The 14,223-nt window shown below is 37.7% G+C and overlaps 1 protein-coding gene and 1 long non-coding RNA gene across 2 annotated transcripts in view; one reads left to right on the top strand and one right to left on the bottom strand.

Annotated features, from left to right (window-relative positions):
• Nucleotides 1-14,223, top strand: part of LOC116754517 — a 76,078-nt gene that overhangs the window by 22,484 nt on the left and 39,371 nt on the right. The window contains exons 3-4 of the long non-coding RNA XR_004350062.1: nucleotides 9,957-10,017; nucleotides 10,801-10,888. This is a non-coding gene — a long non-coding RNA (uncharacterized LOC116754517). The remainder of the gene's footprint in view (nucleotides 1-9,956; nucleotides 10,018-10,800; nucleotides 10,889-14,223) is intronic.
• Nucleotides 3,415-6,509, bottom strand: FABP2 (fatty acid binding protein 2). Its single transcript, XM_032633209.1, has 4 exons — nucleotides 6,404-6,509; nucleotides 5,251-5,423; nucleotides 4,131-4,238; nucleotides 3,415-3,745 (listed from the first exon to the last, which is right to left on the bottom strand). The coding sequence occupies exons 1-4, from the start codon at nucleotides 6,468-6,470 to the stop codon at nucleotides 3,695-3,697; spliced, it is 399 nt and encodes a 132-aa protein (XP_032489100.1). The 5' UTR covers nucleotides 6,471-6,509; the 3' UTR covers nucleotides 3,415-3,694.

The raw sequence follows: 14,223 nt of genomic DNA, 5'->3' as shown, positions 1-14,223 counted from the left end.
GTGAAGTGACTTGCCCAAAGCTCTACCAGCCAAGGCTCCATTTACCACACAGGCCCTGTGAGAGATATTTTAAGAAAAGTTTTCCCATCTACCTAAGCCAGACTTTGCTCTGCTTTCTCTTCAAGAGTAGGGCACAGGTTTGTATTACTTAGTAACATTTGTTGAGTACCAGGCATGTGCTGAGCACTGTGCTAGATGTTTTATATATAATACGTCAGTTGACAACACTCAGAAAATCAGTGCTATTTTCCCTATTTTTCGAGTGAGAAAAATTGAGGCTCAGAACTTGAATCTTAGTTAGTAACTGGAAAGATAAGTGTTTAGGTAAGTCTGTGTTATTCTAAAACCCATTCCTTTTTTACCACATCATTCCTGAGTTCTAGGAAGACTGAGTCAGCCTATATTTCCTGAACATCAGTCTTGTTTTTGATCATCTCTGGATGATCTTGGGGACTCTTACGAGGTAATCCATGTTCTTCAAATTTACCAGCCTTGCTCCTGCCTTAGGGCCTTTGCTCCAGGGTATTTCCTCCACCTGAAACATTCTTCCTCCAGATATTCCATGAAAACAGGAACACATGTCAGATAGGTAATAGGGGATTTGATCACATAGGATCTTGCAGGCCATTGTAAGGACATTGGCTTTTTCTCTGAATGAAATGGGAGACATTTCAGTACTTTGTGTAAAGGAGTGACATGATCTGATTTAGATTTTTAAAGGATCGTTGTGACGCTGTGTTGAAAAAGAGACTACGTGGGTGGAGTAAGGAAGGTAGAAAGAAAGTAGGAGGCTTTTTAGGGATTATTACAGTAATCAAGGGAAGGATAAATGGTGACTGACCAAGGTGATAGCAGTGGAAATGAAATATGTTAAAATTTTTAACCTTTCGTTGTGGAAAATATCGAATACATACAAAAGTAGGGAGAAAAGTTTAATGAATTGCCATGTTCCTACTAGGTACCCCATGAACCTATCCATGTGTCAGCGTGTGTCGGGCACTTTTCAACAGCTGCAACAGTTGTCAACTTGTGACCAATCTTGTTTCTTCTATACTCCTCCCCACTACCTCCCTGACCCTAGACTGGGGAGGAAGCAATTTGAAGGAGACCCCAGATACTATATTTCATGTGTAAATATTTCAGCTTTTACTACCCCAGCTGCTTCTAACTGCTCCTCTATTCTGCAGTTTACCCTGTGGCTCCTGCTTGTTCATAGCTTCGCATACTCATGTATTTTACTTACTGCCTGCCCTCTTTGTCCTCTTTAAACCTTTTCAAAATTTTTATTTTTTTATTTTTGGCTGTGCTGCACGGCTGTGCTGTGCGGCTCGCGGGATCTTAGTTCCCTAACCAGGGATCAAACCCGCACCCTCAGCAGTGAAAGCGTGGAGTCCTAACCACTGGACGCCAGGGAATTCCGTAAACCTTTTTCCTTCTACCAATTACTGTGTATTTCTCGCATTCAAACTCCCTAAAGGGAGGTTCTTCTAGGTTCAGTTCATTGTGTTGTTCCTTCTGCACAGAGAAGGAACATAAACTGGCCAAACTGTGTTAGATTGGCTGCTCTTGGGTCAGGCACCCTCTCTTGGTCAATCAGATTGGCGTGATATCAAGGTCAGTTTCCCAAAGAGGGGTTATAGCAATGGTAGTCACTTAGCAAACAATAGGCTGCTCTCCAATACTAATAAATAGTGGAGATTTAATGCTAGAAAGGATATAAATTGTAAAAAAAAAAAAAAAAAAAAAAGTGAGCCTGCAGTGAGGCTAGAACTAGATAAGTGCCTAACCACTTAATTGCCATTATCTTACAGTCTGACCTGACTCATTTGGAGTGCTATTCTTGGGTGCCACTAAGGAATTAATGGACTTTTTTTTCCTTAAGATATTTTTGTTTATAATAGGCTGAGTAATAGCATAGATCATAATGTACTGGACTAAAAGTCAAGACCTACATTTCATTCCTGTGTTCCTCATGGACTCTGTTCAACATTAGACAAGATAATAAACCTCTCTGTGCCTTAGTTTCTCCACTTTCAGGTGAGATTAATACCTGCCCTATTCCTATTTCACATACGTAGATTAGATCAGAGAGGTAGAAGCACTTTGAACCTTTGTTTTTTTTATTTTTTTGCGGTACACGGGCTTCTCACTGTTGTGGCCTTTCCTGTTGTGAAGCACAGACTGGGGACGCGCACGCTCAGCGGCCATGGCTCACGGGCCCAGCTGCTCCGCGGCATGTGGGATCTTCCTGGACCGGGGCACGAACCCGTGTCTCCTTCATCGGCAGGCATACTCTGAACCACTGCACCACCAGGGAAGCCCTGAACCTTTATTTTTAAAAAGTGTGTGAAAAATCTAAATAATTACTATTTTCAATGTGAAGTTTTTAATGAAGTTACAAAATGAACAGTGGATTTAAGTTCTTGTTTTTGCAAAAGATTACATATTCTCTAATCTATTCATCTTCATCATGTACACCAAACATTTTTCTTCCCACATTGTAATGTATCTGCCATGTTTATATACAACTTAGAATGATACCTGGAACTTGGTAAGAACTATATAAATATTAGCTGTTACCTTCACCAGTGTGAAAAATTAGTCAAAACAAAAGTCCGTAGAGTTAAATGCTTAAAAAATTGACCACCCTCTGTGCCCTGTAATACACAACCACCTAAAATGCAATTGCTTGAAATACATAAAAGAGTGTATCATGTGAGCATGTGAGTGAAAGAAAACTTTTGAGGCCCAGAAGTCCGTCAGTGTATGTGTTTATGAGTAAAGGGGAGATGACACTTGAAGGTGATGTTCGGTATCTGATAGCCCACTTTTTCTCAAACACTGGTCAGTGTACCTGCTGCATCAGAATCACTTGAGAGTGTTCTAAAATCCCTGGTTCTATTTTCAGAAATTCTGATCTAGTAGGATAACAGTGGAGACTAAGCATGCAAACATTTCTTAAGTTTCTCATATGATCCTGATGCTTACCCAGGTCTAGGAATCACTGACAATATAGAAAAATATAATACAGTTCTTTACCCTAGTACATCATTTGTTTCCTACCAGATTATTCAAAGTGGTATGTATGGGGAAATATACAAATCCACACTGGGAGAAGAGGACTGGGAGGATATCTATTAAAATCAGAATAGTGATTATCTCTGGATTATGGGTTTATGGAAATATTTATTTTTCATTTGCTTTTTTATCTCTGAATTTTCTGGTTGAATGTATATTATTTTTATAATAAATGTTACTAAGGAAAATAGTTACCACCAGTACAAGATTTTAAAGACCTCCATGCAATGTATGTTTTTAGTTTACCAAATGTGGGAAAAAACCCAAAACCATCTATCAGTGCGTATGCTGCATAGCTTTTTTTTTTTTTTTTTAAAGGAGAGACAACTTATAAAGCAATGTGGGAACAATATTTATTCATCTTTTTTTTAAAATGTCACAAATTCTTTTAGAACACCAATAAATGTACATCTTAGAGAATGTAAAACAAATTAAATCCTAATTAGCTTTTACATGTTTTGCTTTAGCAAGACTGGAAATATAAGCCATTGGCTAATGTTTATAAAGGCCTAATCAGTCAGCAACTTTATACTTGGTGAGGAGAGGAAAATAAGTTCTGGTTCAGTATAGATTTTCCATCTAATATGTGTTCTGGGCTCTGCTCCAGGAACAATGCTCACTCCTTTTTGAAGATCCTCTTGGCTTCCACTCCTTCATATACATAAGTCTGAAACGTGTTAACAAACATAGAAGAATTTGCCATTAAGATTAAAGGCTAAATTAAGAAAAATATTAGTAGTATTATAGCTTTGAAATAAGTTTATAGTTTTTTTTTTTGTACGTGATAACAACACTTTATACAGATACAGGATACATCCATTTAAAAACACGTTTTTAGTCACATTTTTAGTTAAAATAGGCTCAATGTATTGACATGTATATGTTTTCTTCAATAAATAGGCATCAGAAAATATCTGTATTTTAAAAATCAGTAAGATTAATGAGAAAAGTAATAGTCTATTTATTGATGATATAACTCAACAACCCCCAAAATAAAATCATTGCTGTGTGATTATTTTCGTCTTTGGAAAATAACTATAATAACCACTCACCTGGACCATTTCACCACCTGTAATTTCTCGGACAGTATTTAGTTCATTTCCATTGTCCACCCGTTTGAATTTTCCAACAAGTTTATTTCCCTCTAGGCTCCAAGTCCCCTATATAAAATTAAAAAAAATAATAAAATAGCATTTTTTAGGGTCTTACATGTGTCAGGCCCTGTTTTGAGGCCTACAGGTCTACTTCTTCAAACTTCACTATGAAGTAAATATTATCTCCATTTCACAGATGAGAAAACTGAAATACAGTAATTTACCTAAAGTCACAAAGCCAGGGTTGAACCTAGGTTATTGGGCCCTAGAGTATGCACTGGTAACCATCATGCTGTCCTCACTCAATTGTTTCCAAATGCCAGATTTTAAGGCAGATCATCAGGGCTTCTTTTTTCTAAACCTTTCACATTAAAAAGAGTGTTCTAAATTTAGTCGTAGTTCATATTAGTTTCATGGAGAAGCTAACAAGCTTGTGCTTGTTTTAATTTATGTAATTGTTGTAGTAATTAAAACATTACCACAATGGATAAAATATTTGACAGTGTAATTGTCATTGGAAACATGTTTAATTTAACCAGAAAAATTCTAAGGGCAAAAAAGTTTTTCAAAACTCATTTGAAAAATGTGACTCCATAAAATTTTATTTCAAATATTAAAAGTTGAATTCCCAATGACCTAGATTGTAGCATTAGACCTTTCCATTTGGTCACACATTCATTCACTAATTTATTCATTTATTGTATTATTTCAGTTACATTAACTAAATGTCTATTATGTTTGTTAGATAACTCTAAAAGCTTTTGTTGCTGTCAGATATGTAAAGTTGAAAACACTGAACTTTAGTTTTCTTTATGAAGAGGTGTATACTCAGTCATTCAAAGATATTTTTCTAATTCTTATTGTTTAATCCTTTACAGATGTGTATGAAAATCAAAATGTTATGTTTAAATACTCTGCTAACTAACTTGTTTGATATATAATATGGATAAACTCCATTGGCTGCTTCAGTAAATGAAGGAGACCTACATTAATTAAACCATCCAATGACAGAAAGCAGAGATTATTTTAGTATTGTGTAGAAAAATCAAGAATACATTGCTTATAAAAAATTTCTTACAGTGAGTTCAGTTCCATCTGCGAGGCTATAACTAAAAGTGACACCAAGCTCAAACACAACTTCAATGTTTCGAAAAGTGCTTGATTCTTTGACTGTGAACTTATTTCCTTCCTGTGTAATTATCAGTTTCAAATTGTCATGAGATGCAAGCTTCCTTTTCACCACATTAATACCTGCAAAGGGAAAGAGATTTAAGGAAATAAAGTAAAAAAATGCCATGGAAAATGCTTACTTTTCCAAGTTTTGTTTTAACTAGTTAATCAATTAATATTTTGAGGGGGGAGGAAAACCTGATAGCATTGCCTCTGCACAAGAGCATCCAGATTGCTTCTGTAGAAAAAGTTCAGGCTCAATCATATCAAGCTGTTTTTCCAAAACTTAAGAAAAATTAAATGAAGCAAGAATTGTTGAATCTTAGAACTGAGTAATTTTTTAAAAAATTATCAATATTTTTGTTTCAGTGCTAAGTAAACCAAATTCCAGGAGTGTCAAGTGAAGGATTTTAAAAGTATATTTATACATTTATAAGGATATACAACTTTAATTCTACATGTATGGTACTCTTTGTTTTTTTTTAATGTCCTTTTGCTTTCCATAATGGCTTTAAAATTTTGAACTTCATAATTCTCTTTGTTTTTTGTGGCATTTCCAACTGTCTAAAAAATGAGAAAATTAGCAAACATTATAGTCAAATTTATTATGTCAGAGGAAAAGAGAATTAAGTCTCATTTATTCAGAGCTGTGACTTTTGATAGAACTCATTTTCATTGCTTTATTTTATGGACTTTGCTTTTCCATTCCCTAGAATTTAATGTTTTAAAGTCTGGAAGTTATCATTACACACTGCCATATTTTACTTTCCAAACAAAAAAACTGTCAATTTTCAATCAGCAGTTAATGTGAATGAAACGTATCTGGATGTTTTTTGTGTTTCAGAGAATAGCACCCAAGAATCTTTTCTTCCAGTGGTGAGACAGTGTATTCCTTCCAATGTAAGAAGTGGGAATATGGTTTTTGCTACTCTGAACCATCAACCATTCCTGAGCCGCACCTCCACAGCAGGTGTCATTCTCTAAGCCTTAAGGTTTAGAAGGAGTTAGAAAGATGCCTGTGAGAAACAAAAGAACAAGCCATTAAAGTATTAAGCCCTTACCCATTTTTTCCATGAACTTTTCATAGTTCTCGTTTCGGTCTATCTTCCAAGTACCATCGAACGCCATGGTCTCCAGCTGATTGAGCCTCTAGGCAATCGGAGATTCAGGGCTGTCCTTAGGAGAGAATTTATGTTATTTCTTATCTTAGAACCAACTTCATACTGTGATGTGGAAGTTTAAAGTTCAAGAGGTCACTTAACTACATTAATGCCAAACCATCATAGTTTCTCTAGTTTCTATAAATTTCTTAGCTCCTCTCCTGAAATTCAGCTGCATTAAAGCATGATAAGCATACATACCTACTGTGTCTTAAACTATGATTGTGGGCACATTTATTTCAAGGATTAGAATGCATATTGTCTGCAGATAGTTTTTCCGCTTACAAGTTCAAAGTGCACACTGTGTTGAATGTAACATAATTTAGAGCACATATCAAATAACATCTGGGAAGTGAGACTATTAATGACGTATCCCTTTTTTACAATAGCAATTACCTTGTAAAGTAAGACTTCATGACCAAACACAGCTGAAAAGTTAAGGTTAATAGGATATTGATACTGAATATTTATTTTTCTAATATGTCCTTTTGCATTGTGTTTTTGGGTTGCCAGGGCTTTGGGTAAATATCCTGGCACCTGGTACAGTGCGTGACACACAATAGGGACCCATTATGTTTTTGTTTTGGTCTTGAATGGTGATAGGCCACTGAGAAAAAATTCAAGAGGTAGCAATGTGGCTGGATAACATGACATCTCCCATAAGAGAAAGAACATCTTTAAACATCTGCCACGTGCAGAAAAAACAAAAGCCAGATGTCAGCTATGCCATTAACTAAAACCATTCCTTTGTTTTACTCTTACTCCCTCTCATCCTCAAACCTGGTGCTGTCCTAAGCCAAAACTCAATGTGTGTGTTGGGTAGGTTGGGCGTATAGAGGGTAGCTAGAAAGGTGAAGAGAGAAGAAGGTCACTGTATCTGTCCCTGCCCCCACTGCAGGCTTCCAACCTGGAGCATGCCCTAGCTGGTGTGGGAAAAAACATTAACTTAGTGTGAAGTGTGCAGTTTTGATTATTAGTGAGCCCGAACATACTCATTATTAAAAAGAGACTATTATTGTGCATGAATGTGACCAGAAAACCTCTTATTAACTAAAGCTCAGTAGAGAAACTATAGAGCATGCCCAAGATTTCATTCAGGGTCAGGGGAGGGACGTATCTAACAGATTTGAACAGGACATTGGGAAATAGAATAAAGTTTTTAAAATTTTTAAAGAAATATTTATCTATTTATTTGTTTATTTGGCTGCATTGGGTCTTCATTGCAGCATGCAGGATCTTCTTTGTGGCATGTGAGATCTTTCACTGTGCTGCGTGGTCTTCTCTCTCTAGCTGTGGCTTCCAGGCTCTAGAGCGTGCGGGCTCAGTAGTTGCAGTGTGCGGGCTCAGTAGTTGTGGCATATGGGCTCTCTAGTTGTGGAGCATGGGCTCCAGAGAGTGCGGACTCAGTAGTTGCAACACGTGGGCTCTAGAGTCTGTGGGTTTACTTGCCCCACGGCATGTGGGATCTTAGTTCCCCAATGAGGGATCGCACCCACGTTTCCCTGCATTGGAAGGCAGATTCTTAACCACTGGACCACCAGGGAAGTCCACGTTTTTAAAATTTTGATATCTATTGGGCACACTCTTTCAGAGGAGTTGCCCACTTTTTATTTTCTCAAGCACATTAAACAGTAAACTACCTTCGACCAAATCCGTTATTTCATTTAAAAAGGAAAATACATCCAAATATACACACAGACATACACACACACACAGAGAAAGAGAGGGAGAAAGTGGGTGGGTCAGGGAAGAGAGATCATAATTTGAGAATAATGGGAAGTCCTTTACATATGAAAAAAATTGACTACCTTATCTTTGTACTTCTCTCTTTTGCCAAAGATAATGAAAACCTCATTATTTGGGAACCATCACCCTAGTGTACTTTCAACTTGGAGAAGAGAAGAAAAGTTTATGGTTACTCTAGAGCCAGGGTTTAAATAGTCTCTCAGGTAATCCACTACTTATGGTGATTTGTGAATTTAGAAGACCATGGATAATGGATCCAATCTTTTTTTTTCTAGATTAGAAAAAATAGATGTATCTGGTCACTGGAATAGAAGTGTAGTGCAGTAAAAAGAACATGTGTTTTAGAAACAAAAAGAGTTGGTTTCAGTACTGCCTGCAAAACGCATTATACACTGTACAGGACCTCGATCATATCACTCAATCTCTGTGAGCCTAAATCATTACTAATAATTAATAATTATTCTCATTTTATAGATGAGGAACTGAGGCTCAGAGTGAGTGATATGATCAAGGTATATGATCAATATAAAAATTATATAAAGCATGAGCCTGAGCAACTGATAGACATCAAGTACTCAATAAACCTTTGTTTCTCTTCTTGTTCCCTGAAAAAGAAAATCAATCTCAATAATAAATTTTTAGAAGTATCCCAGGTCCCAAACAACTTTGATATTTGCAAAGGGAAATCTATGTCTTTCTATTGTTTATTAGAAAGTCACCTGAAATTTATTTATTTAGGTATTTTTTGATTTGCACTAGTGATTAACTTGGGACTAGGTATGACTTGGATTTGCCTGTTAAGGTTAGCATGATACTTTAGACCCCTCTGGGAATACAACTTTTCTCTCTATGATCTCACAGCAATGAAAGTAAAACTGCCTGACTCAGGAAGGTGGGGAGGAGGAAACTAGAATGGCTTCTTACCATTGTTCACCTAACAGTGCCCTTTTTCTCGTGGCCACCTTGAGCTTCCCAGGAAGAGCAGAATAGGATCAGATGAAAGCAAATAGCACTTGGTCTCATGCAAACCTGCTAACAGAATGGACATGTTAAACTTTCAGTCTTGCATTTATCAGTGGCAGTAACCTAATTTAAAGTCGGTAAGGAATCCCTGTTATCTCTTCATTGTGGCATCATTGGAGTTTTTTTAAATGATTAGATCAAATTTTTAACATTACACTTTTCCTTCTGCAGCTTCTGAACTCTGTAACTCCCCGATTCTTATCACTTACCTGGACCCCATCTAGAAAAGGTTGTACAGAACCTATAGACCAGTTTCCCTTACAGACCTCTCGTACTGATGATACAGTTGGACTTATCAGCTGAGGGCAGACCCAGTCCTTTATTTTCTTGTTTGATAATACTTGAAGATTTAAGGTCCTGCAGCTTGGGAAAGTGGGTGGATTAGGTGTGTGTTTGGGGGGGTTGCAGATGCTGTGGAAGTAGAGTTGTACTCTCTGTGTGGACTCTGCGGTCTGCATCAGCCACTGAGTGGTATGGAAGAAGTGGAAATCAGCAGAAACTCCTGCTCATACCTATCCCACTCCTCCAAGAGAAAGTACAAACCACATTCCTTAACATGGCTTCTGAAGCCCCTACTTATATCTCCAGTCTCCTGCCATTCCTTACTGTGTACTCTAAAATCTAAATATATCAAACTTCTTGTAGGCCTCAGTCTGTTAAATGTGCTTGCTTTCTGTTGCTTCAGGTCACAGCTTGGTCACTGAGTGCTCTAAGAAGGCTGCCTTGAACCACCAACAATGGGTCAGGTAAGTCTACTTCTCCCAAGTACAATGACCTTCTAAAGGTCTCAGCATAGCTCATAAGAGGCAAAAGCAGCTGGTTCATAATAACCAGGGAAACAGTATCATCATGAAGTCCAGAGATATCACGAGGAGGGGCAATATGATGTTTCAAGCTCATTTCAAAGGAATAGCTTTCTGGAGATCACAGAAATCCTTTTACCCCATTGTAAAGCAGAAGGGAAAGTTTTTTTTTTTTTTTTTTTTTTTTTGCGGTACGTGGGCCTCTCACTGTTGTGGCCTCTCCCGTTGTGGAGCACAGGCTCCGGACGCGCAGGCTCAGTGGCCATGGCTCACGGGCCCAGCCGCTCTGTGGCATGTGGGATCTTCCCGGACCAGGGCACGAACCCGTGTCCCCTGCATCGGCAGGCGGACTCGCAACCACTGCACCACCAGGGAAGCCCAGAAAGTTTTTATAGAGCATTTATATATATAAAATTTATGGGATATAGCATTTTCAGGCATTTACTAACCACTTCAGAATTTCTGAATCCTCCTATTCAGTCCCAAGTTATTTAACTTTTACATGTCAGAAAAAAATAGTGTTCTCTATTAGGGCCATGTAAGAGAAGGATTTGAGGGACAGATGGAAAGAGCAACAGGAAATTCTTAAGGTTACTGTCCAATCCCTAGCAGTGAATGGGGAATGAGGGAGAATTGTAAAGTTTGCCTAAAGAGTTTACGTCATTCTGTTTTAACCATAAGCCTCTAAATTTTAGAAATATTAAGACCTTTTAAATTATGTTTTAGGATTTTGTACCTGAGATGGCTGGTTGATTTTCTTCCGAAAAGACTATAGAGTTACAGCAGTGTACAGGGAGGTATCTACCAAATAATGGTGAGTGCAACTTGCTGATTCCCATTAATAACAAGACAGCCGTCAGTGGCAGTTGAATGATGTTGCATGAAGGATTTATGACGTCATCTTCTGTCTTATCGTTTTTAATCTGGGTCTCTTCCCCCAAATAATGAGTCTCCCTCAAGCAATTTGAATGGGAGGTTTCTCAACTCCTATACGCCTCATACCACAGAGGAAGATAGGTGTGCATTATCTCAGCTCCCCACTCCCACATCCATTATGTTTCTGCTTTTTTTTTTTTTTTTAAAGAAAATCTTTTCCTTTGAGACCATTTCCATTTTGGCTGTCACCTTCCAGCCAACTTCATCATCATTATCTATCCCATCTATCGTTGTTATCTACCATCTGTCACGGAAAATCATGGCACCAGGCTCACCATCATCCTCTGTGTCTTGCCATCATCCTGGGTGAGCTCAAAGGCCATGTGGATAAGCTACTTGTCACTCTGGCCTCACGGTACCTTAACCTCCTCATCTCTAATAATCTTTACCTCTACACTTTATCCACTTAGGTCCAGGGCTGTAACCTGTGGTTTGTCACTACTAGAGTTGTTCCTTCTGTGAAATTTAACATGCCGCTCTCCGGTCACAACTTTTCATCCTCTCAGCTCCTTCATTTTCTCCCACAGTATCAGCTCTTAGCTGGGAGAGAACTTCAGTCAATTGTCGCCTCCATTTTCCCCCAAGTTGGAATCCCCTCCTGGTTTGTTTACATTCTCTATCCAGTCAATACCTGTTGCAAATAAAATAACTCCTGTGCTGTTCCAGGTGCTATTACACATGCATGGTTTCCAGCTTCAACTGAATCCTCTGCTCTGCCTGGCAAGACTTTTGTGTACCTCAGTCAACTCCCTCCTCATTTGTGACAGTGACTGGATCTTTATTCGTTCTCCTATAGTCTTCTTCCCTTGCCTTCAGCAGATGACCTGGGTATTACTCCACAGGTGAAATAAAACAGCAAGCAGTAATTCTCCCAATTTATGTGCTCTCCTTTTCAGTGTTATCTGTTACTACTTTACTTCTGTAAATTCTTTCATGCACTTATTCATTCAACATATATTAGAATTCCCACTATAACCTAAGCACTATGCTAAATTATAGAGATAGAATGATGAACACATACAGTTTCAAGAGAAGCTACAATAATTTGGTACATATAAAGATTTTTTTTCCTATCTCCATATCTCCCTTTTAATTATTTATTTGGCTGAGGTGGGATCTTTTCTTTCTTCACATTAAGATAATCCAGTCTCTCCCATCTTAAGAAATGAAAAAAAGTCTCCCTGGCTTCTATTGACATTTCTAGAACCTACTCAATCTTTCTCCTTTCCCTGATAGCCAGGCTTCTTGAAAAAGTAATCTATACTGTCTCCTCATTCTTATCTTCTGTTAGAGCCTCAGTCTGCTGCAGTGGGACTTTCATATTCACCCCTCCACTGAAACTACTTACTAAGCTCATTGATGAATTTTTTTGTTGTCAAATCCAGTGCACACCCCTTGGCCCTTATTTTATGTCATTACAGCATTCCAGACTATTGACTCCTCCCTTTTTGAAATTTCTGCTTTTCTTTTCTTGACTTTATTCTTTCTTGATATTCCTCTTACTTCTCTGAATGTCCTTTTCAGGCTCTTTCACAGGCAACTCTTTCTCAACCAACACTTTATATTTTGAGGTTGCATCTTAAGATCTCTTTTTATTCCACACAATTTACCTGGGCTATTTTTGCCATTCCCATGGCTTCGGTTTCCGTCTACGTGACTCTAAAATTTTAAGGTACAACCCAGATCTCTCTCCTACCAGGGACCTATTCCTTACCAAGTTGCTCTGTGTGCATGTTCAATTGGCAGCTCAAACTCCACAAACTGGAAAGGACCTTGATGTTCCACCCAGCCTTGTTCTCTCTTCTTGTATGTCCTGGTATCAGTGAATGATACTGCCATCCTAGGAATCATTCTAAAGTCTTTCCACTCCTTTATCCTTGGCTTTCCATTTTATCAACAAATCAATACAATTTTTACTCCTTAATATCACTTAAATATATCCCTTCTTTCTTTGTATTCACAGATAATCACCATTTTTCACCTAGGTGACTCCAATGATCTCCTAAATGATTTTCCTCTCTCTATTCTCCCAGAATCCAGTTTATCCAGAGAATATTTTTATAAAATGCTAATTTGACCATATCCTGTCCTTGCCTATGTTTTTCTTTTCTGTCCTTGCCTATCAACATTCACTGATACCCTATTGCTATCAGCATAAAATTCCAGATTCCTTACCTCTCCTGTTCACCCCCATTTACTCTTCCTTCACCAGATGCTATCATCTCTCACATCTCTCTTTGTACATCCTCTTTCCTCTGCATGGAAATCCCACCCCTCTTGCCATGATTTTCCCGCCTTTAAGAAGTGGCTCAGCCTTTAAGAAGTGGCTCAGTGTCACCTCTCCAATAGGCCTGACTTGCCTATGTCCTTCCTCCTTGCCTGGGCTAACTTTCCTTCATATCAGTATCATCATCATAACCCTATTTCTTTACACTTATTGTATTGATTTTAATAGTCTGTTACCCTGTTTGTTTCTTCTACTCTTCTACTTTCAGATTTGAGGGTAGAGATGACGTAAAATGGATACATAGTATGAATGAAATAAGTTCATGTATTCTAATTAAAGCCCTTGTTGCCCCTTTAGAAGTGTCACTTTTTCCTACTCTGGTTACAGGATGTGAATATTGACTAGCTAACAGGTTGTTTGATAATGAACAGTACACCAGTGCTGTTTTTTTCTTAGATTTTTTATTGATGTATAGTTGATTTACAATATTGTGTTAGTTTCAGGTGTACAGCATAGTGATTCAGTTTTTTTTCAGATTATTTTCCATTATAGGTTATTACAAGATTTTGAATGTAATTCCCGGTGCTATACAGTAAATCCTTGTTGTTTATTTTATGTATAGTAGTTTGTATCTGTTAATCCCATACTCCGAATTTGTCCCTCCCACCCTCCCTCTCCCCTTTGGTAACCATAAATTTGTTTTCTTTGTCTGAGTCTGTTTCTGTTTTGTATATAGACTCATTTGTATTATTTTTTAGATTCCACATGTGTCATATCATGTAGTATTTGATACATGTCTGACTTACTTCACAAAGTATAATACATGTCTGACTTACTTCACTAAGTATAATCTTCTGTGTGAGGTGATACCTCATTGCAGTTTTGATTTGCATTTCTCTAATAATTAGCCGTGTTGAGCATCTTTTCATGAGCCTGTTGGCGATCTGTATGTCTTCTTTAGAAACGTATCTATTTAGGTCTTCTCC

Source organism: Phocoena sinus, chromosome 5 (genome assembly GCF_008692025.1).
Source record: "Phocoena sinus isolate mPhoSin1 chromosome 5, mPhoSin1.pri, whole genome shotgun sequence".
Lineage (NCBI taxonomy): Eukaryota > Metazoa > Chordata > Mammalia > Artiodactyla > Phocoenidae > Phocoena > Phocoena sinus.
The sequence above is the reverse complement of the archived record's forward strand: the minus strand, read 5'-3'. Positions and strand labels throughout refer to the sequence as shown.